The sequence below is a fragment of the Eublepharis macularius genome, chromosome 6, assembly GCF_028583425.1.
Source record: "Eublepharis macularius isolate TG4126 chromosome 6, MPM_Emac_v1.0, whole genome shotgun sequence".
In the NCBI taxonomy this organism is placed as follows: Eukaryota; Metazoa; Chordata; class Lepidosauria; order Squamata; family Eublepharidae; genus Eublepharis; species Eublepharis macularius.
The window spans coordinates 8,032,481-8,059,299 of record NC_072795.1 but is presented as its reverse complement, the minus strand read 5'-3'; the positions used below and the strand labels follow the sequence as shown (position 1 = coordinate 8,059,299).

Below are 26,819 nucleotides of genomic sequence, written 5' to 3'. Positions count from 1 at the left end.
TGCAGTTAGTGGCGACTGTTTATCAACCTGCTAGCTGTTCATTCCTCTCCCTTTCTTCTCTGCCACGTGTGTCTAGGCCAGCTGGTACAACTGGAAGAGAAAGGCAAAGGATCGGTTCCCTGGTCGGTTTACGCTGTCTACATCCAGGCAGCTGGAGGCCCCATAGCTTTCTTCATTATCATGGCGCTGTTTGTGTTGAACGTGGGCAGCACTGCATTCAGCAACTGGTGGCTGAGTTACTGGATCAAACAAGGCAGTGGGGTAAGAGCAATGCTTTCTTTGAACCCTTCATGGATTATGCAAGGACTGTCTCTGGATTCATCCAAGGGAGCAAGCCAGGGTATCGTCAGAGCAGTATTCTAAAAGAGAGAATTCTTAATATGAACATTATCGCCTGGCACATGCTTTTGTAGAGAAGGTGAGAAAACTAGAACAAAGATCAAATATTGTGGGATATCTTGGCAAGTGAGGCAGCTGGAATAATAATTGTAGGTTGCTTCTTTTTTTTTTTTAAGTGTTCTGCTCATTTAAGGAAGGAGAGGGCGGGTTTTTTTTTTTAAAAAGTGCATATATGAGTCAGTTCCACACTAAAACAATACATCCCATATTTTATTAGAGTGGCCACAGAGAAAGTTCCAGTTCAGCATCAGGCTGTTTCAAAAGCTGCTGACACGGAACTTGTGAGCAAACTAAGATTTATTGAGTAACTTACGGAGTATGTGCTCTCCTGAAGGCAGAGTATCCTAGCCTTTAATCTTACTCAGACATCCCTGAGCCAGCTCTTTCTTGTGGATTCCAGGAAATGATGGATAACCGTATCTCTCCCCCGCCCCCCCCCCCCCCCAGCTAAACAAGTCTCTGTCCTCAACCTGAAGGAACCCTTCAACAAACTGGTTTACTTGGAACAAAGTTATCTACATTTTAGCAAATCATTCTCTCTTAAGCCAGGAACATCTGACAACGAGAGCGCAAGCAAGCACAATGGCCCTGGCCCCTGCCTCCCCGCAGCCCCCTGGTCATCTGCAGGGGCAGCCATGCGAAGGAAGTGGCCACACAAACTTCCCTCCCTGCCGTCAGTGATCGGGAAGCAGCGTCGCTGATCACGGGGAGGGGGCATGTGCCCAGCTACGTCCTTTATGGTTGCTCCTGCAGATGACCGGGGTCTCATGGAGGCAGGGGGCACCCTTGCGCCTGCTCTCCTTCCCCACATGTTCCGTGAACCCCATGAGGCTGTTTTCTGTACCAGGCTTCGCTAGCAAGCCGTTTACTGTACTTTTAAGTCAGACCTGTGCCAGGCTTTAGAGAAAGAGAAATCCAGAAGACCTCCTCATAGTCTCTCTCACTTCTGCCCCCACCCCCCCGGTCAGGCTATGGATGACAGGATACAGCAGATAGATCCCTGGACCATTGCAGCGAAACACAAATGCTTGGTCAAATGGCTTTTATTCAGAAATCAGATCATTTCCATATGCAGGTCCATAGGACTACTTAGAAGCAAGGTAGACGTCTAAGCAGCATGGGTAGAAGTTGATAAGAATGACATCATATGAGAGAAACTTCTCTTTTAACATTCTAGTTTACTCCTTTCTCCCCCCTCCCAACCGTAAACAATACTTTGGCGCTCTCTTGGTGTAAGAACGTTTCACATATTTGTGATATCACATTGAGTTGCTAGGAAGCAAGACACCGCACTGTCTGGGAATGAGCACAAGGCCATAAGCACTGGAAGCTGTTACAGTCCAACAGATAAGCACCTGTGAAAGCCTGAGAAAAGAATAGTTATGACACTAGCAAAGCAGAAATTGGCATGGATGGGGTTCAGACATGACACCCCTGCCCAAATTTCTTTTGAGTCTCACAACTTCCTCCTGTTTATTGGACTTTTTAGCAGGTCCATTTCTTTTTGTTCTTCTGGGCTGCCATGTCCAGGTGAACCTTGAGAATTAGGCTTGATTGATAGGTGTCATGCGTCCAGTTAGGCTTGATAGGTGTCATGCGTCCAGTTAGGCTTGATAGGTGTCATGCGTCCAGTTAGGCTTGATAGGTGTCATGCGTCCAGTTAGGCTTGATAGGTGTCATGTGTCCAGTTAGGCTTGATAGGTGTCATGCGTCCAGTTAGGCTTGATAGGTGTCATGTGTCTGATAGTTGTCAGAGACCAAATATGAATAGAACTTCACAGAGTGGAGAAAATATTCACAAATTATGTGATGTGTTGATGGCATTCAGCTTCTCTGCTTGTGGATGTATGAACCTGCTGAAGCAGGCACCAGATCCTATGAATTTAAGTAAGATAAATGGGTAATGCCATTTTTTTGTATCTTTAATAGGCTGAATCTTTAATAAATGAATCCTTAATAGGCCGAATAACTCAAGACACTGATGGGAGGCAACTTTACATCTTTTTTGTGATTAATGAACTTTTCACATTAATTTATCTAATTTGAATTATCTGGGAATATTAGTAAACAATTGTTTCTGGCTGGGAGAGAAGGCAACTGAGCAGATAGTGATCACACGCAAAGTGAGTTTAGAGATCTGGTTAATAAGACCTGCTAATAATTATTTCTAGGGAAGCTTTGGTAGTAGAACAGTATCGTATGTGGCTGTTGCTCTGACATCTAGAAAGAGCCGAGGAAAGGATAGAGAATGGCAGGGCTGCAAGTTAATAAACATGAATAAAAGAGAGAGTTTTTCCAACATCATGTTGGTTAAAGAATTAACACCCTGAAGGTTGGTGATCTAAGAAATTGCCCTGAAGGGAATGACTCTATTTATCTGTATTTTATTGTGTTCCTAGAAAGCCTTTCTCAATCCCACCGCTAACACACACAAAAATTAAACAAATTGCTGACCAATTCCTTGGCTATTGCAGACGCATTATGGTGATGTGGAAACTCCATCACAGTTGCTTACAGTACTTGTGTGCTTGAAACCATTAGGTATTCAGACAATGCTAAGAACTATTAGCAGGAGAGAGGTCAGCTGACTGTCCAAAATGGGGCAGACCTAAAACCTGTTCCTTTCGTGGTCATGTGACCTTGCTTTTTAACAGAATACTACTTTGACATTGGGAAATGAAACCATTGTGAGCATCAGTATGAAAGACAACCCCCATATGCGTTACTATGCCAGCATCTATGCACTCTCAATGGGAGTCATGCTGATTCTGAAAGCCGTGCGCGGTGTCGTCTTTGTCAAGGTATGTGTGTCGGGGGGGGGGCAGGTTGGCTTTTTCTTTCTTGGGCTGCCGTTCTATGCAGAGGTAGCCTGTGGTTTAGTTTGCCTCTTAACTAGTTCTTCGAGACAGGCTACCTTCACATTTCAGTACCACCGTCCCCCACTTCATCCCAGCTGTAAAAAATTGGAAGCCTTTCTTAGGGACCCCATTGCACCCTCTTAATGATTCTCTTGGACCTTTCCATTCTCGCTCCTCCAGCAGCCTTTGGGGAGGGGCTGGCAGAGGGGCCCATGGTGTGCTGCAAATTCAGTTTACCTCTGTGGGCTGTAGTGCTTGGCCACATAGCATGTATGCAAAATATCCTTGTCAGGCCCGGGAACCCTCTTTTTTTGTTGTTCCTCATTCACCACAGGGGACGTTGAGAGCCTCCTCCAGGCTCCACGATGAGCTCTTCCGACGAATCCTTCGCAGCCCTATGAAATTTTTTGACACCACTCCAACCGGACGGATTCTCAATAGGTTCTCCAAAGATATGGATGAAGGTAACTAGTTCTGCTCCGTGTCTTTCTGTCAGTCTATGGAGAACAGGATATGTTGGAGCTGACTCCCCCCCTTGCAGCAAGAAATCCAAGCTCTCTTGGGTCAAGGTTTTTTAATGAGGAATCATAACTACAGCGTATATATGTCCATAGGTTACACAGAAGCAATAAAGGCATCTGGCTGTACACAGGGCTCTTGTTGAGAATGACGTATGGAATGTTTGATACAAGGTTTCGGTCCCTCTCTGTAAGCCCCCCACCCTCGGTGCCCAACCAGCTGGGCATAGTCAGTGGGAGAGCAGGAAGGAGCTGTCCCAAGGCCGCTGTGGTGAGCCATCTTAGATAACAGTGCAGTCTTCCCAGGAGCTGGACAGCTTATGTGAAAAACACAGAAGATGAATGCAAAGTTCAGAAAGATGGAGGGACTGTGGGCAACAGGCCAGACACTTCCTTTCACTCTGCACTCCCCACTCAGGTGGAGTCCCTGGTGTTGCCACACCTCCAGTACGGGAAACTAACATCTCATGGCTCAAAGCTTTTTTAAGTGCTAATGGGTGAGCATTCAGTCCTGTGAGCCCCCCTGTTTGTATTTTGAAGTTGTACGGTCCCTAAAGGAAAACACAGCGTGCTCTTTCAGTCTACTGAGTAGACTTTGATTTTTCTGGGCACTTCCGCAGACATCAGCTTACTACTTTTTCTGCTGTCGAACAAATGTGGCTGTGAGAACTGATGGCTAAGGCAAATGAGGGTAATCTAGAGCAGCAAACTTTTCACACATGCAAGCGCATGACATCAGAGTCATGCAGTGGGAAGGGAGGCAACCAGACTTACGACCTCACTGATGCGAAGGCCATCGTAGGCAGTAGCGGGCTTGGCTCCAGGAACACAAGCTGAGCATTTGAAGGTGTACCACAGAGAGGAGAACGGTCCACGAAACATCCCCTCCGCTTTTTCTCAGTGCACTGCTTGCTGTTCCTGAACATGCATGCAAAGGAAGTGTGGTGCTCTTGCTCTCCAGGCACGCATGCTAGTGACTGGTCCTTCAAAGACACGGCAGCTCTGTCAGAACGTGACCGAGAGCCCCCAGCCAGTGGACTGAAGACAATGCACGTAGCAATTCAGTCTGAATAAATTTTGGCTGTCCTAGCGGAGCACAGTTTCTGTTCTTTGGGTTGAAGGGGGATCTTGATTTCTGAAGGAGGGCTGGACGACGAACATTAATGCAGTGGTTCATGTTTTTTATTATTATTTTATTTTTAACATTTATATGCTACTTTCCCACCCAAATAGGATCCCCAAGGCTGGATGATTAGTGCTTGGTCTCTCGTTTGAAGGCTGTCTCTTTCTCTCTCTCTCCTAGTCGACGTCCGCTTGCCCTTCCAAGCTGAAATGTTCATCCAGAATGTCATTCTGGTGTTCTTCTGCGTGGGCGTGATCGCCGGTGTCTTCCCCTGGTTCCTGGTGGCAGTTGGACCCCTCTTCATCCTTTTCGCAGTCTTGCACGTTGTATCCAGGTACGCACAACTGCGGTTTGGGTGGGGTTCTTTAGTTGGTTAGATAAACATTTTTTTGTAGCAGCAGATGCTCTCCTCTCATGGGGTTCTTTCTCCCCCCCTCCCCCCGCTTCAGAGTGTTCATTCGGGAGCTAAAACGCCTGGACAACATCACGCAGTCCCCATTCCTTTCTCACATCACGTCAAGCATTCAAGGCCTCTCTACAATCCATGCCTATAATAAAGGACAGGAATTCCTGCACAGGTGAGTGTGGTTGCTGTTCTCTGAAATGCAGTGCTGGTGTGCTTCTGGACTTCCGGTTCTGACGATTGTATTTGCTAGTTTAAAATTAAGAGACAATAACCTTTGAAGTGTAGTACAGTAATCCCCATACCTATCTTTCAGGTACCAGGAGCTGTTGGATGACAATCAGGCACCTTTCTTCTTGTTCAGCTGTGCCATGCGTTGGCTTGCTGTAAGACTGGACATTGTCAGCATTGCCCTCATTACCACCACGGGGCTAATGATCGTCTTGATGCATGGGCAGATTTCCCCTGCCTATGCTGGGCTGGCCATTTCCTACGCTGTCCAGGTAACTGTTTCCCTTGTTCGAAATACATATATTTCAAATTGCAGCCAATAGGGCGACAGCGGCACAAAATCATTGTCGGAACAGAGAGGCTAAAAACTCGCCCCCCCCCCCCCCGCCCTCGCCATTCTCTGGAGTCATTGGCTGACTTGATATGGAGTCATAGAACATTCACAAGCATTCCAAATGCTCAAGAGTGTGTCATAAATAGCATCAGTAGAAACAATATAGCTTCTTCAGGGGAAAGGAAACAGATACGTTTTTTTTTAAAGAAAACCTCGGTGCCTTTGTGCAGGGAGGCGGTTGTTAACACAAAGGAAACTTTGAGGGCAGGGTGCTGCAGAATTGATTTAATGTATTGATACCCCACTTTTCTGCCTGTTGAGGACCCAAAGTGGCCTACAGCTCCTTCATTTTATCCTCAAAACAACCCTGTGAAGTAGGTTATGCAGAGGATATGTGGATTAAGGAAGCGGTGACACCAGAGAGGCTGTGTATTTTATTTGGTTAATACTTTGCTTTAGCTGCCGGAAAAATTAGAGCAGATGTGGTTCTTTAAAAAGCAGTCTGTTGAAATGAAATGTAATTTCTGTGTCTGGATGTGAATTTTTATAGTAATTTTAGAAATTTTAAAATTTTAGAACTATAAATATGCTTTTAACGTGTAAAGGCCTATGGCCATATACAGTAAAGTTGTTGCACTTCATAAGTCCACAGTGTTTTGCTCTGGTAGCAACTTCATTTATAGGGGTTTAACTTCTGTTATATCTACTGCTACTGGAGCAAAAATATGCCTCATATTCATTGAAGGAACTTTAGGACCAGCAGGAACTGAAAGCTTTGAAAAGTACAATATTGAATTGTGCCTTAGGAAAGCATTTGGATTACTGTATGCATGAGAGGAGTATATAGTGAACATTGCAATGTTCGAGAAGCCCGATAAGTCAATAAATGCATATACCAGAGTCACTGCTGTTAGTGATTCAAATATTATTGATTTATTTTCCAGCTAACAGGCTTGTTCCAGTTCACAGTCAGGCTGGCTTCAGAGACAGAGGCCCGCTTCACTTCTGTGGAGAGGATTGATCACTATATCAAGGTATCCAAAGCCAGTTCCCCGATGTCTTGTGTGTGTTTTTGCTACTGTCAGCCTATTTTTATGTGCCTCTATCCACTTCAGCTTTTTATGTTAATATTGGTAAACCTTGTGCATTTCAAATTAAGCAGGATCATAAATGTCGATTGTGCCTTACTGTGAGAATGCCCCTGACGCGGGCATGAGGGTTCTTGCTGCTGCATCTGTTGCATCCCATTCACTTTAAAATGCAGGACACGGCAGGAACCTCCTTTGGAGGCTGCCACATCGGGGGGACCCATGCAGACATCCTAAACAGTTAAGCATAGAGCTTTAACAAACATAAGAAGAGCACAGAGAAGGAGAAGGTGGAAGATCACTGCTGGGTTCTAATTAGGGGTGTCCGCTTCTAGTATCTGGTCTGGGTAAAATATCCGAATCAGGCCCGATTCAGAAATACCAAATCAAAGCTTGTAATGCTTCTGGAAGCAGGGCCCTTTAAACTTTTCCATTCCCCACCCTTACCTCCCCACTTCCACTTACCTGGCACCGGCTGAAGGAGGAGGCCCTCCCGCCTCCCAGCTGGCATCCGGCAGCAGCGGCAGCCCTCTCTGCTGGCCAGCTGCACTGGCCATGGCTGCGTGGTGCCGGCAGCAGGGAAGGCCCTCTCTGCCAGCCAGCTGGCCAGCGCGGTGTTGGCAGCTGGAGCCTGACCAGGTAAGTGGGGTGGGGGTGGGGGGATGGGGTTAAAGGGTGGGGTGGAAGGGTGGGGGTGGGCCTCCCCCCTCCCCATCACTTCAGTATGCTTTGAATCTTTAAATTTCTAAGCGGGAAACCCGAATATTTTCCAGGTGCACACCCCTAGTTCTAATTATTCTAACTTCTGGTGACAAACCACAAAACACCTGCCGTGCAGAAAGGGCAGGCCCAGGTGCCTTCTTCTGCATGATCAGGGAAAACCCTTACAGAGAAACCCAATATTCCTTTACTGCTTACGTGAAGATAGCCCTTCTCTGAGTGTGTTTTTACCTGCCATTTCCTGCCTTGGACACGTGCAGTTGGCACGCACTCTTTCTCTTCGTGTAGGACCCTTTATTCAAATGCAATTTGGGCTGAGATGGAGATTTCAGTCCCCCAGTGAATGTTGCAGGAGAGATCCCAAGTAAACTTTTGTGAGTAGAGCATTGGTAATTCCACAGCCATTGCTTTTGTCCCCCACCCCTGCAGCGGGCTAGAATCCATTCTAGTAGCATGAGGTCTGGCCTGCCAGTCCTTTCACCTGCTTAGCATCCCCACCCCAAATACCATGCTTGATAGAAATAGGCAGTTGGTCTTTGGAAAGCTCTTGGTGTTTGTCAGATATGTATTTGTGTTATTTATGGTTTTTGTTTCTCACTGGGACTCAAAGTGGATTGTACACAGAACAAGTCAATAAAATCAACTGTACTGGAGTCCAATAGACAATGCAATAGGATTAGACTTGAGAAGTCTGGAACCAACCAGAGATCAAACACAGTGATGAAGCAAAGTATAAACTATTAACATGGCACATTAAGTAATGCAAAAATTACATAATAGAAACCTACGTTCATCTACAGTCGTCAGTACAGTCCCACATTTGGGTACTGCGCTTGCGCAGGCCAACCATTCGGAACAGAAATTCTTCAGCTTTAAAGCTATTGGGCGGGGCGGGGGGAACCTCATCCAAACTGGTCCAGACTGGATTTTCCCACTGGAATGGTCACATGGTAGAGCAAGATGCAGAGGAGTTAGCCGTGTTAGTCTGTGGTAGCAAAATCAAAAAGAGTCCACTAGCACCTTTAAGACTATGGTACCATTTCTGTACCATGCATCTGATGAAGAGAACTTGATTCTCGAAAGCTTATGCTACAATAAAATTGGTTAGTCTTAAAGGTGCTACTGGACTCTTTTTGGTGATGGTAGAGCAAGGTCGCCTCCACTGTCCCTCATTTGAGTTTTTTTTTGCTGCCGCAAGAAAGAGCCATTTTTTCTTTTTAAACCCTTTTTAAGGCTTAAAAAGTTCAAAAGTTTTATTAGTGGTTTAAAGTTTAGTATTTAGAGTTAGAGTTCATAGTTTGCAGCTTGAAAGCAGTAGTTGAGTAGTTTTGTATATAGTTAAGGAGCCAAGAAGCTGGAGCCTGTGTTCTCTGGACACGCTCAGAACTCAGACGACGAGATGGCAGATAAGTCATTATTTAAAAAATGCGAGAAGTGCGGGACGAAAATGGCGAAGTCTGATGGCCGTGCTTTATGCCTAGCATGTCTAGGTGAGGGGCATATTGTTGAGTGTTGCAAGCATTATCAGCTCTTTACTCCTAAAGCCAGAGTGGATCAGGCCTCCCATTTAAAAGCTGTGCTCTGGGAAAAGGCAATATCCAGTGCCAATAGCCCGGCAGTAATGAAATCTGCCCTGGCAGAGCGCTCGATTCAGTCCAAGCCTGCACAAGCCCAAGCGTCCATCTCGGATCTGATGACTGTTGCAGAGTCTTCAGTTCTGATAGTGCCTCCTTGGTGCCGATCGAAGCCACACTCCCATTCCAGGGATACATCAGCTTCGGATCCGATATCTGTCAGACTACCGTCGGATCTGTTGGCTCAGTCTCGAAGCCGAAGCCAGCCACTCTCAAGGTCAAGAGAAACGTCGGCTTTGATCCAATTAATGACCAGTGTTGTTCTGGTGGACTGTCCCCCTCCTGGATCCGGAAAGGATTTTTCCAGAACTTTGGCTCTGACAGGGCACAAGGAGAGTTCCGGCAATCCTCCCTCAAAAAAAAGAAAAGACAAGTCTAAACACTTAGACAAGCCCAGCATAAGTCTCGGTGTCAGACTAGCCCTTCAGCGCAGACCCGAGGCTTGGAAGGGAGAATAGAGGAGCTCTTGGCTTCTGATGATGACGTGGACTTACCTGAGAGATCCTCGGAATCGGGGAAGAATGACAATGTACGGTCAGAGCATCGTAGGGAATGCAGCTCAACTTCTTTGGAACGGCCCCTGCAATCACACCGTGGAGTGCCATAGTTACTCCCATATTCACCTGTTGGGTATCGACAAGGATGGGAATATTATTCCAACTATATGCCAACACTGGCTTCATTGCACTCAGCACCAGGTAAGTGCCAGTGCGGCTGGGATTCGACCTGGCATCAATTGACTTTGAGGTATGAATCCGATACAGAATTGGAGGGTGAAGCGGTCGGTTCTGAGCATAGCCCTAGCTTTACTTCGGAACCATCTCCTGAAGAGACAGTTGGTATTTTGGAGCGGGATTCGACCAACATTAATCTCCCAAGTGTATGCAGAATAGATGCTCCGTATGGCCAAATCACTGGACGTAGATGTTTCAACCACTCAGCAGAAACCAAAAGACAGCATTTTGAAGAACATTTACTCTGACACACCTGATGTGGTCGCCGTCCCTATGATCGAAGGCTTTGTTGAGATTATGGACAATTCATGTCATAAACTGCCTTCAATTCTGTCAACAACTAGGAAAATAGAGGCACTCTACAAAATAAAGCAAGACAAGTGACCGTATTTGTTTACACACCCTCCAGCCTCTTCCATGATTGCTGAAGAGCTGCAGGCAAAACATCGTCAGGGTAGCCTAGCCACCCTGCAGTCCCATACGGGGACTGCTCATGCACAGGCCAATGTGCACCTGCACGGAAGACCACAGAAGAACAACAGTTAGAGGTAAATGCAGCCCTTTTTTATTGGGTGGTTATGATGTTTTTTATTTGATTCTCTAGTTTTGCAAACCAGTTTTGTTGCTTTGTTTGTTGCCTATATTGTATGGCCCTTTTTGCCTTATTTTTCCTAATGCTGTGATCCACTTTGAATCTCAGTGAGAAAGGCAGGCTATGTGAAGTAAAGAAATGAATTGATCTGTTCTTTAAGTGGTTGACGGGTAATTTCTTTGGGTGCAGATTTCAGATGCAATTTTTGTTTCCAGTGCACAATTCTCTGTTCCGCCACAGTCTGAGAGGAAATGGTTCTTGAGGACAATGTTCATAGTGGAGACGCTGACTCTCTTTTGTGTCCCCTCCTTTCCAAGACACTTTCTCTGGAGGCTCCAGCTCGGATTAAGAACAAAGCCCCCCCTCCAGACTGGCCTCAGGAAGGGGAAGTCATCTTTGAAAACGCAGAAATGAGGTATCGGGAGAACCTCCCACTTGTCCTCAAGAAAGTATCCTTCACCATCAAACCTAAGGAGAAGATTGGCATTGTGGGGAGAACAGGGTCAGGTGAGTTGATAGCCGGCAACTTTTCCGGAAGCTGAAATCCCGGCTGTGTTGGCAAAAAAAGGTCCTCTATTTGGTAAGGGCTGACTGAGCCATCTAGTGGTCGTATAGGAGGATGTTACGTTTTCCAAAGAAGGGAGCTGGTACTCCACAGCAGTGTAATTGGTGTGTTTATCCCAGGCTCCTTCTGAGGAGCTCTGGGAATTGGAAGCTTATAAGCATGTCTCTGTTTTCATAAATGAAATGTTGGAGGGTTTTTGCTAGAGAATATCCATATTGGTTACAAGACTTAAAATGCTAATAGTAATCTTTCAACTTGGCAGACACCAATCAAAACTGCAGCCACCCTATAACCCATTGTCTAGCTATTGTCTAGGAGTTTTCTGAGAAACAGAGAGCCAGTTTGGTATAGTGGTTAAGAGCAGCAGGACTCTAATCTAGAGAGCCGGGTTTGATTCCCCACTCCTACGCCTGAAGCCGGCTGGGTGACTTTGGGTCAGTCACAGCTCTCTCAGAGCTCTCTCAGCTCCACCGACCTCACAGGGTGTTTTGTTGTGGGGATAATAATGGCATACTTTGTAAACCGCTCTGAGTGGGCATTAAGTTGTCCTGAAGGGCGGAATATAAATCAAATGATGTTGTTGTTGTTGTTAACATTCCTGGTTCCTTTTTCTTCCCAAAGATTTTCCCTTTAAAACAAAATTTCCTTTTCTTTAATAAGCATACTAACAAATAATCATGAGCTTTAAGAAACCACTATTTTCCTGGTTTTTTGGTTATATAGAATTAAATATATGAACCCAGCTTGTATTCATGGGCACTCTCCCTCCCACGGTTTTATCTTTATAACAATGCTGTTAAGTGGTTGGGCCAGTCACTCTTTCACCCAGAGAGCTTCATTCCAGAGCAGAGATTCTGGGTCTCCCCCAGTTCTGGTCCAGAACTCGCCTCTGCACCGCACTTGGCCCTCTGCTTCTCAGAACACTGTGTTAATGAGACTATTACATAAGTTGCCCAAACTTGACAGGCATGCGCCTCCATTGTTAATGATAACCAAGATTCTCTGAAAGGCATGTTCTGGTGCAGTTGGTATTGTGTGGTATCCTCTGAGAAATAGCAGAATGTATGTGTCTGTCTTCAGCTTAGCAAAAAGACACGAAGGGGGTGACTCAGTAGGCAACCTTCGCCATTGTTGGGGGAGGGTCCTGTTACCAGGACAAAGTACCTCGCTGTCCGGGGGGGTTCACCGCCTCCTGCCTGCTGTTTCAAATGCTGCTTACAGCCACTCGAACCCCTAGCAGGCCTCCTGGAAGGATCGCTTACCCCGTTTGTTCGAGACTCACCAGTCTCCACTTTCTTCCAACCTGGGGGATTCTGCACACAGTTGGTCAGACACTCAGAGACACAAGGCATATATATATAAAGGATGTTTATTAGTTTAGAAGAGGGTATGCAGGTAGCAGGGACCACTCTGTTGAGACACAAGCAATGGCATTAAAACAACCAATAACTTGCCTATTTACTATGGCTAACTGACTAAAAACATAAGCTGGCTAACTTGCCTTTCTCTGAAGAAAGCTTGAGGCTCATACTCACAAACATAGTCCGTAAACCATGCCAGGCAGGTCTGGTCATGAGGCCTGGCATGGAGCAAAGTCTCTCACATGCTGATGGAAACGGATAGCATGGAATAATCCAACGAAGTCTCAGTGCGAGTGTGTAGCGTGGTTGTGAGAGCTGAGGGGAGCCATCTTTTCTGTGATTGGTAGCCAATCAGAGGTACACTTGCAATCAGCGTTGCTGGCCTGAGAACTGAGAAGAAGTACTTGCAGAGGTAAGATTCCCTTGCCTCTCAAGGCCGCCTTCCCTAGGCAACAGCTCACAGGTGCAGTTAATTAACTGAGCTGCACATTCCACTCCCAGGGTGTCAGGCCAGAACTGGGCCTGTGGAAACTTAGAAGCCTGAACCAATGTAGGCAATTGGGCTTAACGTGGCTCTGCTAGACACTCGCCAGGTCTGTGGATGAGAGCTTTCTTCCAGATCCATCAGCTTCTCTTTAGAACTCTGGGCATACAGTGTTGTAGAATTACTTAATGTGCGTGTCTCATTGGTGGGTGTTTCTCAAGCACTGGCTAATTCATGTTCCCTGTTGCTTTCTCAGGAAAGTCCTCTCTAGGAATGGCGCTCTTCCGCTTGGTTGAACTCTCAGGAGGCTGCATTAAAATTGATGGAGTGAAAATCAACGACATCGGCTTAGCAGATCTCCGGAGCAAGCTCTCCATAATTCCCCAGGAACCTGTGCTGTTTAGTGGAACTGTGAGGTGAGCAACTAGCCAAAGCAGAAACTGCCTGCAAGAGAGGTAGATTTTCACTGCACTGGGAAGTCTTAAGTGGAAGTGGCTTTAGAATGTAAGTTGATAGGCTGGTTCTGTGATGCTGCTCCCTTTCCTGTCCTATGCAAGGGAGAAAAATATCAGAATTAAGGCCGTGACAGCTGCTTAAACTTCTAGTTTTTCAGTGACAAGTGGCTGTCATTCAGGTGCACGTTACAGTGGAAGGTTGTGTATTGTTTTGTTTTCTGCATGTGAGCTCATCTAGTTTTCTTGTCTTTGTTGCATCAAATCAGATGTTTGGTTTAGAGGGCTCAGACTTCTCTGGCAGCCTTCAGAAAGTCACCAGAACGTGTGTCCTTTTAAATCTTGGTTTGAGATTTGAGAGATATTTTCTGGTTTTGAACCTCTTGCCTGTAATGTTCTTCCCAACTCTGTTAAATTCTGAACATCTTATGAGTTTAGCTTCTCTGAGCCTCATGCTTGGGGGTTGGGTGGGAGCGGTAATGTTTGTCGTCCTTAGTATGCATTTTGGTGGATCCATAGGTGTCTGTGTAGCAGGGACTTGGTGGCCATTTCCTGTCATGCTTTTTCTTTCCTCCAGATCTAACTTGGATCCTTTCACTCAGTACAGTGAAGAACAAATCTGGGATGCTTTGGAAAGGACTCACATGAAGGAATGTGTAAGTATGGCAAGGAAGAGAAGAGAGCAGGTGCTTTTCCGCATCCCAAGGGCAACACTGTACCTCTCTAAGATGCCCGCCAGTAACTTCAGTGCATCTTTTTAGCGGGGGCCAAAAAAGTAGCTTGCAAGCAATAAGGAACTTTGCATCTTGATTATTCTGCAAGGTATAAATCTAAATGAGAGTGACAAAGAAGTAAGAATCTTGACGATCTTTTTTAGAAACCGTAACAATTGCGGGGTGACCTGGCTTGAAATTCAGGCAGTTTGTGAAGCTTTCCCACACTCCATTTTCATACTGAGGCCAAGAGCATCCTGTAAACAAGTGGATGCTTAGAAGCTGGGTGAAAGGGGGTCTCACTGACGTGGGGTTACACAGAGCGAGGGTGATACAGGTGAGGAGGTGAGTTTGTGTGACAGGTCTGGGTGACAGATCCTGAGAAAGGGGGAGATTTCCGAGATCACTGCCGTAGCTGCTTCATCCTGCACTGCTGCCCAGTTGGAGCCAGTGGCCGTTGTTGGCCTCACTGAACTGCGTGACCATAAAGAGCTGCCTTGTAATGTTACTGGGGCCACACAGCTTGGCTTGCTCCAGTGTCATTTTCACTTCCCAGTCCACCCCTGGAAACTGTAGCAGTAATTTAAAAAAAAACATAATAAGATCTTATTGTCCATTGCTTTGAACACACTTGAAAAGCAGGAAATAGGACTCAGGAATTCTGTAAATAAAAGCGTGTGCCAGGGGAGTTCTTGGGCACAATGAGGGCTGGGGCAGAAGCTTTCTGAAGCAATGCTAAGGCTGCTGAAAATGCAGGCGCGTGAGGACGCCGGATTTGACTGTTTGACTGTATTCTTGATGGTGCTATGAATTGTATATGGTTACTGGTGTGTACGGTGGTAGCATTTCGCCCCTGAAGAGGCTGTGGAGACGAAACAGCGGACACAAGCCCGGTGCTGCATGTATGGGCGGAGCGGGCACGCCTTGTGCAACCCACCTGAAATAGATTTTACAATTCAGTATATTGGACATTCATGCAGTTGACTATTTCCTTTATCAACTTAACTGAATACTTACCTGTGGATTGATTTCTTGCTTTGCTGCACCATATGTATATTTATTGGACGTTACTGATTCTAGTTGAGTTTTCTTCTGATATATTCTAGATGATTTCATTAATTTATTACACATTGTTGATTTGTGTTCTACCCAACTCGTGTGATTTCACCCTTGTATCCGAAAATGCAGTGCTGGCAAGGCAGCCAACGCACTTACAGTGGGATTTTATTCAGTCTGTGTTGCTACCCATGCAAAGCCTCCCTGGTTTCCTTCATTAACCAGAGAGCTCCAACCCAGGCAGGTAAACGGTGTTACTTGAACCTGCCCAGGCTGCTTTGCATTTACATAGCAACTCTCTGAAACTGGGCTGCAACCTTTGCCAAGTCTTTTGCCTTGCTGGCATTGTCTTTAAATTAGGCCTGGGCTGCTCTGACCTCATCCATGCGGGAAGTTTCTAAAACTTGGAAGTAGAAAACATTCGGGTAATTTTAGGTGGGTTGGTCTGCAGTAGAACAGCAAGATTGGAGCCCAGTGGCTCCTTAGAGACCAACCCAATTTCCAGGCTGTTCGTTTTTGAGTGTCGGAGCTCCCTTCTTCAGGCGCTTGAGCGTGCGCCAGATGAATGAGCAAGGGAGGGCGCAAGCACTGAACCCCTTCTCTTCCTTTTTTTCCTCATCCAGATTTCTCAGCTGCCCATGAAACTTGAATCTGAAGTAATGGAAAATGGAGAAAACTTCTCTGTTGGGGAGAGGCAGTTGCTTTGCATTGCCAGAGCCTTGTTACGTCGGTGTAAGGTGAGCGGGCCAGCGAAGGAAAACTGTCATGTCCGTAGTGTGAAGGCTTGCTTTGAATACAAGAGGCTGGTTCCACCCTCCATTCCAGGGGAAAGTCCCAGTTTCTTTCAGTCTTACCTTTCCTCACTTCTGCCCGCCTAAGCCCAACTTTCCTCCCAGCAGTTTTTCTTAATTTTCAGTTTTAGGTGGGTAGCCAGGTTGGTCTGCAATCGAAGAGCAAGACCCGGATCCAATAACTCTTTAAAGCCCAACTCGATTTCCAAGGTGTGAGCTTTTGAGAGTCATTGAACGCTCGTACCGTGGCAATCTAGTCTTTAAGATGCTGTTGGACATGGATCTTGCTCTTATTTTTCAGGCTAAATCGAATAGAGAGGCACCCCCCAGACAATACGAAAGCCCAACGTATCTGCAGCATATCCTCAACAAAAAAGAAAAATTAAGTAGCTATCCATATACGTTCTTTGCGGCCATCTACCCATCATATTAATTGTATTCAAGTATTTATTGGACACATGTAATGTATGTATTTATTGTGAGGAGTATCTGATGAATATCTTGTCAATTATTTGTTGGAAGCCCGTATGCAGTTTATTATTCTTTATTGCACTGGTTACGTCATACAATATATCAATTTGACAATTTAAGTTTAATGTATATTATTGTGGATGAGTCTTTCGTGATCATTTGCCCTGGTTAGGGGGTTCCCTTTTGCTGTTGGGCTTTCCTTATTTTTCAGGCCGCTGTAGATGGTAGAGATTTTCTAGCTTTTTAAAAAATTGTAATTAAAAAAAAGTATTAGTGCAAAACAGAAAAGAAAGCAAACAGAAAAGGGGGATGGGACAGTGCTGGCTACAAAAACACTATTAGCAAAACTATACTATAAAGGATTTCCAAATATCTAAAAATAAGTCCATTTGCAACTGCCTTCTATATGAGATATGTTCAAATATTAATAAGTTTATAAGCTCTTCAATCCAGTGAATTACAGGAACTGGGCTTTTGTCTTTCCAGTGGTGAAGCAGAAGTCTTTTAGCAACTGTAAGGGCACGGAGGGTCCATCTCTATTGTGCATCAGTTAGATTCCAAGAGAGAGAACAGTATATTAATGTCCTCAAAAAATACGAGTTTTCTAATACAAAATTAATATCATTAATAACATCCTCCCAACAGGAGGAAAGCAAAATATGTCCAAAGCATATTCTTAAGAGAAGCATCTTGTGAAATGCACTGCCAACAGTTAGACGCCGTGCTTACCTTTAGTGAAAAGACGCTGTGGTGTCCAGTATACCCTAAACATAATTTTTTTGCTGAATAAGTTGGAACTTAAGTTCCATAATAGCAACAGGTATGTGGCTTAAAGCATTATCCCATTGCTTTAGCAAAATTGGATGCTCCAGTTCATTTTTAAGCAAAGAATTGGGGGGGGGGGGGAGACACCATGTCCTGAATTGTGGAGCCCCTTTGGTTTGGTTGTAAAAAGGAAATGGTGGCCCTAGCATTTCCAAAAAGCATGAGCAGTTTCATCCATACCCTCCTCTGGTCCAATTATTTAAACTTAAGAGGCTACAATTTCTTTCACCCTATCAGCCCAATAGCCTCTCTGTACTTGGAAAAAATATCAAGGTAATCTCCGCTGCGTGACTTGTATGAATTATGCAAATACGCTGAATTTGCACAATGCCCTCTCCTGTTGCTGCTTGAGGAGAGTGTGGAAGGACATTCTGCTTCTGTAATCTAGCTGAGTTCCTCCTTAGGTATACGCCGTAAAGCTTGTCGTCACAGCCATAAGGTCTAGGAACATGTGTTTCCCCTTTTTAAAATGAAAGCCGAACTTTTCAGAAAGCAGAGTTCTGTGGCCAGTTCCAACTTCTGTAGGTCTGTTGCGCCTTCTTGGAATCAGAATACCACACAGCTGTGACCGTGATCCTATCTTGCCTCTGCTGCTGCAGGTTGCCAGTTTGGTGTAGCAGTTAAGAGCGCAGGACTCTAATCTGGAGAGCCGGGTTTGATTCCCCACTCCTCCGCTTGAAGCCAGCTGGGTGACCTTGGGCGAGTCACAGCTCTCTGGAGCTCTCTCGGCCCCACCCCACCTCATAGGGTGTTTGTTGTGGGGATAATAATGACATACTTTGTAAATCACTCTGAGTGGGTGTTAAGTCATCCTGAAGGGCGGTATATAAATCAAATATTATTATTGCCAGATCACTAGCATGAAAATCCTGCAGGGGCTATCATTTGTAAACTATACATCCGGGGTTCATATTTTCCTGATGCTTAAATCTCAGGCCACAGTGGTTTCAGTTTCATCTGAAACAGTAACGCAAACCAAAGCCTAGAGGGGAACTGTCAAAGCTCAGTGAGGCAAGCTGGGCCCACCCATTCCCCACACACAGTCCAACTTGGGCATTCCCCGAATCTCTTCAGTTACCATTTTATAGCCATTGACTGCAGAAAGCAATGTGTCTTGTGTAGAGAGAGGAAGCATCTGTGTTTTTAACCCTGTCCATGCCATGCTCAGGTCCTGATCCTGGATGAAGCAACAGCTGCTATGGATTCAGAGACCGACTTGCTGATCCAGGAGACCATCAGAGAGGCGTTTGCTGACTGCACGATGCTGACGATCGCTCACCGCCTGCATACGGTTCTGGGCTCCGATCGGATTATGGTGCTGATGCAAGGACAGGTCAGTAAGATGTGTGAACGCTTGGCTTTTGAGGGTGAAAAGAGTTGAGGAATGCAGTGAAAAGTGGCTTGAGAGAAGGGGGGAAGGTGGTTGGCAATGGGCTTTGGTTTCACAGCCAGCCAGTATGAGTGAGCAGGTGGCATATACCGAGGTACTTTGCCACAAGGATAGCGTCAGAAGATTCTGCTCAGAAGCAGTAGAGAAGGTCATCAGCTGACCATCTGACCAAGCGATGGAAAAACTGGTCTGTCAGGTACATTTGGTAGAGCATCAGGGTTTGTGTAACCCTGTAATTTTTAAACAAACTGTGGCTTACGCTGCTTGAATATGTCCCATCAAGCTAAGACAGAATCTGGCAGCTTTCACCCAGTGGAAAAGGAACGCCAATAATAATAATAATAATAATAATAATAATAATAATAATAATAATAATAATAATAATAGATTTATATGTCGCCCTTCAGGATGACTTAACACCCACTCAGAGTGGTTTACAAAGTATGTTATCATCCCTACAACAACAGTCATCCTGTGAGGTGGGTGGGGTTGAGAGAGCTCCTAGAAGCTGTGACTGACCCAAGGTCACCCAGCTGGCTTCAAGTGGAGGAGTGGGGAATCAAACCCAGTTCTCCAGATTAGAGTCCTGCACTCTTAACCACTACACCAAACTGGGTCTCAAGGGGAGAACCAAGGGGAAATGGGTTTAAGCATGGCAAAACTTTCTGAGATATAAAAGCAGTTCAATCGTCCTTGCAGAGGCAGTCTGACAAAATCTCTGGGTAGCTAGTTAGAACTTGGGGCAGGAATTTGATGAGGATGCTTTTTAGATACTGGGATATGACAAGAGAAAAAGGGTGTACTAGATCATAAATCCTCAACCTTGTTGCAACTGAGGGCACTGCTGGAATTTTGAAAAAGGGTCCTGGGGCTGACACAATATGGCTGTTAGAGTCAGGGGCAACAGGGTGGGCCAGTCACAAAATGGTAGCCAATGGGGCAGAGTTGGCTCATCGCTTTGGGGAAGAAATTTTGGTTTGTTCCAGTTTCCAAATAACAGGGAGGATTTGCTCTCTGCACATCCCCAGGGAAGTATTGTCAAGTCTAAGGAGAGTCTTTGTGGCCAAATGGTGGTGATAACGCCTGCTCGGGAAGAGTTCAGTGCTTTGCTAGTCAACTGGCTGGTAATAAGCAATCTGAAGCTCCCTGTTTCATTAAAAAACCCTTTTGATGTTATGCTCCAGGCTCGATAAGCCACCAGGCACTAGAAAACTCATCAGCTGGTGACATGACATCCCTGGAAGCCGTGACAGCTAGACTAGATGATCTATCTGGCCGTTTGCAGTTCTGGTTTGGTGCTTCTGTGTGCCTAAATGTTACTTCAGGCAGATTTAACGGTGCTTATTTCTTGCATCATTAATGGTCTCCCCAATTAATTTGTTTTAGGTGATGGAATTTGACACTCCGTCTGCTCTCCTGTCGAATGAGAACTCCCGCTTCTATGCCATGTTTGCTGCTTCAGAAAATAAGATAACTGTCAAGGGCTAAAATTCAGGGCAATGTCACTTTAACCAGGAGGGCTAACACTCCCTGCCTGTGGCAGGCAGGTCCTCCTCTTCCTCCTCCATCTCCATGTATTTCCCAGATCATTGCCTTTTCTCCTTTAATTTTTAGCATTGTGGGTCAAGATCGAGGGTTGTTTTTTTTTTAAAGTACTGTAAGGAGGATTCTTTATGGCTTTTATTATGGTATTTATTCCATATTCCTGTTACTAATTTTTGTTATTAAATGCACTCTACAAAATGGCTCAGGGAGCCATAACTATAAAAGTATCAAGAGGCCTATATTGAAGCTTTATACATGTAGTTATATCTATACAGAATTCTGTACATAGCCTATATTTACAGTGGAAATGTAAGCTGTTTATTTTATATTAAAATGAGCGCTGTGTTAATACCAGGGCATATTCTTTTCTATCATTTTTGTACAGTTTTATGGTATGGGGCTCCTGGCTTTTGCCAGGCTGCAGCGGACTCTGTTCCCGCTCTCGCAGTCGTCTTTCTCTTGTGTTGGATTCTCCCAGGTCTCCGGATGGAAGTGAAGCTTTGCATTAATGTCCTCTTTGTGTCCTGTTGTCTTTGTCCTGCACAGAGAAGGGGAGGGGTGGGTGGGACACTCTCTGGTGATGTGACTTGGTCGCGTCATTAACTGTCACGGCGTCAGGCCCATTGTTAGGGCACGTGGAAGAAGCAGCGGCTAATTCCCAGGGTGGTTTTTTTGTGTGTTTTTGTGTAGTGGAAAAGGAACGTTTGTACCCTTATGCAATAAAGGGAACAAAAGAACATGCTCTGTCAGTAGAACTTTGCATACATTAGAAAAGAAATAACCAACTCCTCCCGTTTCACCAGTCCAGCCTCTCTTGCCCAGAACCGTAAATAATTATGAATTAGCTGTAGCCATGAACTTTTTAAATATTGGGTCCTTGCTGCTGGCTCTGATGGTTTCCAAGCTGCCTCTGCTGAATTCTTGATCTAGAGATGCTAATAGCTCATTCGGACAGCTCCTCAAGATTGGTTTTGATTGACGTTTGTAACAATCGACAGTTTCTGCTCCCCCCCCCCGAAATGATGTCATTACCCCTTCCCAGCAAGCTGCCATTTTTTAGCAGATCTCCTGCCGATCAGGGTTTGACACTGGTGTAGGGAAGTTTTATTTTCTTACTGTAAAGAGACCTACCTCAGGTGGCTGAGTCCTGTGTGGTATGTTACCATAGTTACTGTATGCCATCCCTGTTGTATGGGACCAGTAGCACGGTCAATCCCGTAATAGCTGTGACTTTGAATCGATCAGCGTTGCATGTGTCTTTTTTTCTTCTCCCTGTCCAGCTGGACGTTTTATAGCCTTAGCATGTTTGCAAACTCTTGAGACAAAAATCCGAAAAAGTGAATAAAAACTATTTTGGGTTTTGTAAACGCCTGTGTGAAGTTTTCTTTTCTTGGGACGCAGTAAATCTCATAAGTAGGGGGGGGGGGCTGACTGCTGCTACCTTGCAAACTTTCCTGAAAAAAGGGGAAAAGAAAAACATGCTGTCAGCAAATCGGGTTGCCTCCAACCTGCGTTGTTCAGCAGGGGCAACGGATTTCTGCATACAGATACAAAATATCACAGCATACAATTTTACATATCACAGTCAGTCAAGCAGACCGTAAGCAAACTATCATAATACTACATTTCTCACAAGTGCTGGATCAGAGCTTAGCAGTATGTTGCTCTTCTTGTTCAGCAAACAGATAAGCCTTTGGGGGCTTGCCACTCTCCTACAATGGAGTCTGGAAAAGCAAAACTTCTTTGGATGAAGAAGTGCACCATGGAGAATGAGCCAAGCCCTTCTTGTTTCCCTTCTTCGCATCTGGAGGAGGGAACTCAGGGCCAAGCTACACATGACGAATGACACTTGAACGGCAAGTGTATTTCTCCCTGTTCACTTGCCCTCCACTCAGTCCACTTGCTGTTCAAGTGTCATTCGTCATGTGTAGCTTGGCCCTCAGACTTTCAAAAGACTTGGTAAGGTCTGTAAGATGCGACCGAACTCAAATCAAGCCCTGCTTGCTTGTTAGGCGACCCCCTTTCCAAATCTAATTTCCATCTCCATGTGTATTCCCCATCACCAACAACTAAGAGGAGGAAAGATATTCTCCAATTCTCCCAGGATCTAATTGATGGAAAGGATTCTCCCTCAATTCCTTTGCTACTATGAGGTTTTTACTGATGAGATCTCAGATCAGCCTGTTCTAAATTTGGGCCTCATTTTTTTAATCTGCCAGTAGATATCTGTGGGAGACAGATACAGACTTCCATTCCTCCACTTTCAGAAAGGTAAGAAACTTGCTAACCTCCTCAGTTTAATGCCTTTCCCACCGAAACTCAAGGCAGATTACGTAGTGTGAGGTTACTACAGTCTATAACAAGGTCATTTTCAATAAACAATGTAACAGGGTATATAAATGTGAATTTGCAGAGACATAACATCAGCAAAAGTCCAATACAGAAATGCTAAAACAGAGCATAAGCAATTCTAAGACTGACGTATTAAACATAAAACTTCCTAGAAGGATTGTACTTAAAGCAGTTGATAGTACATAGTAGTACGTACTTAAAGCAACTGATAGTACATAAGACAACAGAGTACATAGTGAAGTCTATGGTCCCTCTCTCTTTAGAGAAGAATATCTTAGACAGCACATTCTTACAGCACAGGCTTCCTATCTGATTAAAAAGCCTTGAATAATTCAGTTTTGCATTAGTTGTGGAAAGCCAGGAGGGTGGGAGCTTGCTGACCTCTTCAGGTAGGCTGTTCCATGGGAGGGGGGGGGATCACAGAGAATACACGTGTATTGGCAGCTGTTAACTTTGCTCACGTGTAAGATGGCACCTGCAGGAGACCCTGTTGAGATGAGCAAAGCTGCCAGGGAGGCACATAGGTACCAAGGCTGTGAAGAGCTTTGTAGGGACCACCACAGAGAAAGCTTATGCACAGGCTGCTGTTGATTTTGCTCACGTGCAGAGTGGCACCTGCAGGAGACCTTGACATATGCTTGCAGGTGCTCAGTTTATGTTTAGCATAAGATTGAGGGCCAGCACGATTTTGTCAGCTTTCTCTAGCCATTGTTTCAGTAACCGTTCTAGTGTATAGGCTGCCTGAGCATAGGTGGTCTCATTTTTTTCTTAAACATCTTTCTGCTAGGGGTTGGACTAGATGACCCTAGAGGTCCCTTCCAACCCTTTGATTCTATGATTCTGCATTCACTCCGAACCTTTGTTTGGCTTTCTTTTGAAAGATGTCATGATCGTTTATCTCACTATCCCTCTTTCACTGTACATTTCACTCAGACCACCAAGAGATTTGAGATGTAAGTTATTCTCTGGTCAGGGTGTCCCCCGGGTGAAGCAAGAGTGCATCTGCTTAGAGCTAAACTACAAGAGAGGAATTACGTGAGGATGCTCACCTGAAGGGAGTTGCAATGTGATGGGAAGCCAAGTTTTAAAAGTCAGATGGGAAGGCTCTGTCAATTTCCCCTCTCTACAAAGCAAGCAAAGATCACTCCTCAAGGGATTTATTTCCTCTCCACCTCTGCAAGGCTCTGTCAGTTTCACTCTGAAACAGTTTCACCTCCCCTTCTTCAGCTCCGTATTGGATTTCTGCTGGTTTTAAATCTTTGCGAATTTGCTTTATAATACCACATTACATGGTTCATTGAAATGTCTTTGAAACTAACTGTACCGACTCACACTTTGCAATCCCACTCGAGTCTCATCAAGGAAGGTGGACTATAAATAAGTTAAATAAAGAGTCCAGTAGCACCTTTAAGACTAACCAACTTTATTGTAGCATAATCTTTCAAGAACCACAGTTCATTTCATCAGATGCATGCAACCAGGGCTCATTTCCAGGGGGAACGTGCAGGAACGCAGTTCTGGCAGTTCCCCAAAGAGGTCACATGTCAGGTGGCCCCACCCACCTGACTCTCAGCCATTTTGGCCTATTTCAGCCAGAATTGGGGCTGAAATGGCCCGGATTGGGCCTCTTAATGGGTGGTGGATCACTCTCACACTCAGCAGTGGCCCAATCCTGACCATTTTGGGCCCTTTTCTGGCCATTTTCACCTCCTTTTTGCCATTTTGGGCCCAATTTTGGCCCTGAATGGCCAGGATTGGGCCCAAAACAACCAGGATAGGTGATGTCAGGGGGTGTGCCATATGCAACTCAGTTATGCTAATGGCACACTTCTGGTGATGTCAAGGGGCGTGGCATATGCAAACGAGTTGTGCTGAGTTATGCTAATGAGTTCCTCCAGCTCTTTTTCTAGGAAATGACCCCTGCATGCAACTGACGAAGAGAGCTGTGGTTCTCGAAAGCTTATGCTACAATAAAGTTGGTTAGTCTTAAAGATGCTACTGGTACTGGACTCTCCACTATTTTGCGACTACAGACTAACACGGCAAACTCCTCTGGATCTAAGTTAAATAATTCTTTCCCAGATGAGAGCATTCACACCTGCTGCTTCAAACACCACTTTTTCACACAAACCCTCACAACTAGAGTTGCCAACAACCTAGAGGGGGAAAATGTCCCATCTCTTTAACAGAGGCTTAATGCGTGGAAATGGGCAGGTGAAGCTTTTCATGGCCAAGGGGGGGGGGGTGCATAAATAACTTCAGCTGGTACATAACAACCCATGGGAGTCTCTGTTAAAGGGGGCAAAACATTTTTTCCCAGGTTGCTGGTATAACCTCTATTGCATGGGTTCTATGGAGCTAATTGAGCAAGCAAACTTTCACACAAACGTAAGTTAAGGCATTTTTTTTTAACTAACCCTTTTAACACTTAGAATACAACTCCCCTCCCCCTTTTCTTTAACCAAATTCACAAGTGCAAGAAAACCAGAAACTTTCAGCCAACTATGTCTGAAACCAGGCAAAGTAACCAAGCTCAACTTACTGGATCCCATCAAGTATTAAGTGACAGAGTCCTTTGCCACGATTCTTCCAGTCTGAAGCAACTGGAACCCTGGCTCCTCTTCTTGGGGAATTACAGCCCTACAAGAATAATATAATTCCAATAACGATGCCGACTAATTATAACACACATACACCACTTTTAGTTACTACTCTTCACATACAGCATGTTTCTGATTACCTTATTCAAGGTGATAAGAGCATGTAAGGTGTTATCAAGCTCCCAGCAGCCAGCCTCTTCTTTAGCTGCCTGGCTCCAGATATGAACTTCACCCTACTGGGCTAAACAAAATTAGTTTATGGGGGTTACACTGGCAAGACTGTCACCACCACATGCATGGAAAGTAAACTAACCCAGGTGATCTGTGAGTTGCTGGCTGAGCCCACAGTGCCAGTGCCAAATTGGGAAATTCCTGGAGATTTGGGAAGTAGAGGCTGGGGCGGGACCTCAGCAGGGAATAATGCCATAGAATTCGCCCTCCAAAGCAGCTACGTGCTCCAGGGGAACTGATCTCTGTTGCCTCGAGAACAGTAGTAATTCCAGATCTCCAGTCACCACCTGGAGGTTGGCAACCTTGGAGGCTGGATGCGCATCCTCTGCCAGGCCAGCCTTTCTGAAGAGGTCAGGAAAGCTTTCACTCTCCCGGCTTTATGCAAAACCGAATTATTCAAAGAGGGCTTTTTACTCAGATAGGAGCAGGGCTTTTTTTCAGCAGGAACGCGGACTGGAACGGAGTTCCGGAACCGCTTGAAAAGGGTCACATGGCTGGTGGCCCCGCCCCCTGCTCTCCAGACAGAGGGGAGTTGAGATTGCCCTCTGCGCTGGCACTGGCGGGGAGGGCAATCTAAACTCCCCCCTGTCTGGAGATCAGGGGGCGGGGCCACCAGCCATGTGACCATTTTCGCAGCGGGCAACCCACTGAGTTCCACCACCTCTTTTCCCAGAAAAAAGCCCTGGATAGGAGGGCTGTACTGTAAGGAAGTGCTCTCAAAAGAGATGCATAAGTAAAGAGAGAGGGACTATAGACTTTACTTCTATGTACTGTCTGTTGCTGTAAATATCCCCCTCCTGGATAGTTTCTATATTGTTTAATATGTCAGCCTCAGAATCGTTAATGCTCCAGCATTTCTTCAACTCTGTATTAGATTTCTGTCTCTGCAAATTTGCATTTATCAACCCGATTACATTGTTCTTTGAAATGTGTATGAACTGCATTGACTCACAATGTGTAATCCGCCTTGAGCCTCAGTGAAAGGTGGACCATAAATAACATAACTAAAATAAAATAGAAATAAAGGTGCTCGTCTTGATTGTTTTAATGATTGCTGGCTCGCACACGCAAAAAAGGCTGTCATGCGGCTGCATTTTCAGTTTTTACATGTTACAATGCAAAGCTCAAATCTGTTGCTTTAAATCTAATCCTATTGGGTAGTTCTATGTTGTTTAATATGCCAGTCTTAGAATTGCCAACGCTCTGTTCCGGTATTTCTTCAACTCTTTGGATTTCTGCTGGTTCTAAAACTCTGCAAATTTGCATTATATACCTTATTGCATTGTGTATGGAAATTTCCGGGAAACTGGCTGCACTGATTCACCAAGTATAGATTAAGATGTTAGTCT

The 26,819-nt window shown here is 45.2% G+C and overlaps 1 protein-coding gene across 8 annotated transcripts in view; it reads left to right on the top strand.

The window, feature by feature from the left end:
* Positions 1-21,654, top strand: part of ABCC5 (ATP binding cassette subfamily C member 5) — a 73,583-nt gene extending 51,929 nt beyond the window's left edge. For all 8 annotated transcript variants that reach the window (XM_054983854.1, XM_054983855.1, XM_054983852.1 and 5 more), the window contains 13 exons: positions 77-261; positions 3,054-3,200; positions 3,592-3,721; positions 5,079-5,232; positions 5,348-5,476; positions 5,618-5,804; positions 6,811-6,900; positions 10,952-11,141; positions 13,301-13,460; positions 14,074-14,152; positions 15,889-16,002; positions 18,521-18,685; positions 20,129-21,654. In XM_054983854.1, the coding sequence (XP_054839829.1) occupies positions 77-261; positions 3,054-3,200; positions 3,592-3,721; positions 5,079-5,232; positions 5,348-5,476; positions 5,618-5,804; positions 6,811-6,900; positions 10,952-11,141; positions 13,301-13,460; positions 14,074-14,152; positions 15,889-16,002; positions 18,521-18,685; positions 20,129-20,230 (1,832 nt within the window). In that variant the 3' untranslated portion in view covers positions 20,231-21,654. The remainder of the gene's footprint in view (positions 1-76; positions 262-3,053; positions 3,201-3,591; positions 3,722-5,078; positions 5,233-5,347; positions 5,477-5,617; positions 5,805-6,810; positions 6,901-10,951; positions 11,142-13,300; positions 13,461-14,073; positions 14,153-15,888; positions 16,003-18,520; positions 18,686-20,128) is intronic.
* Positions 21,655-26,819: the final 5,165 nt, after the last annotated feature.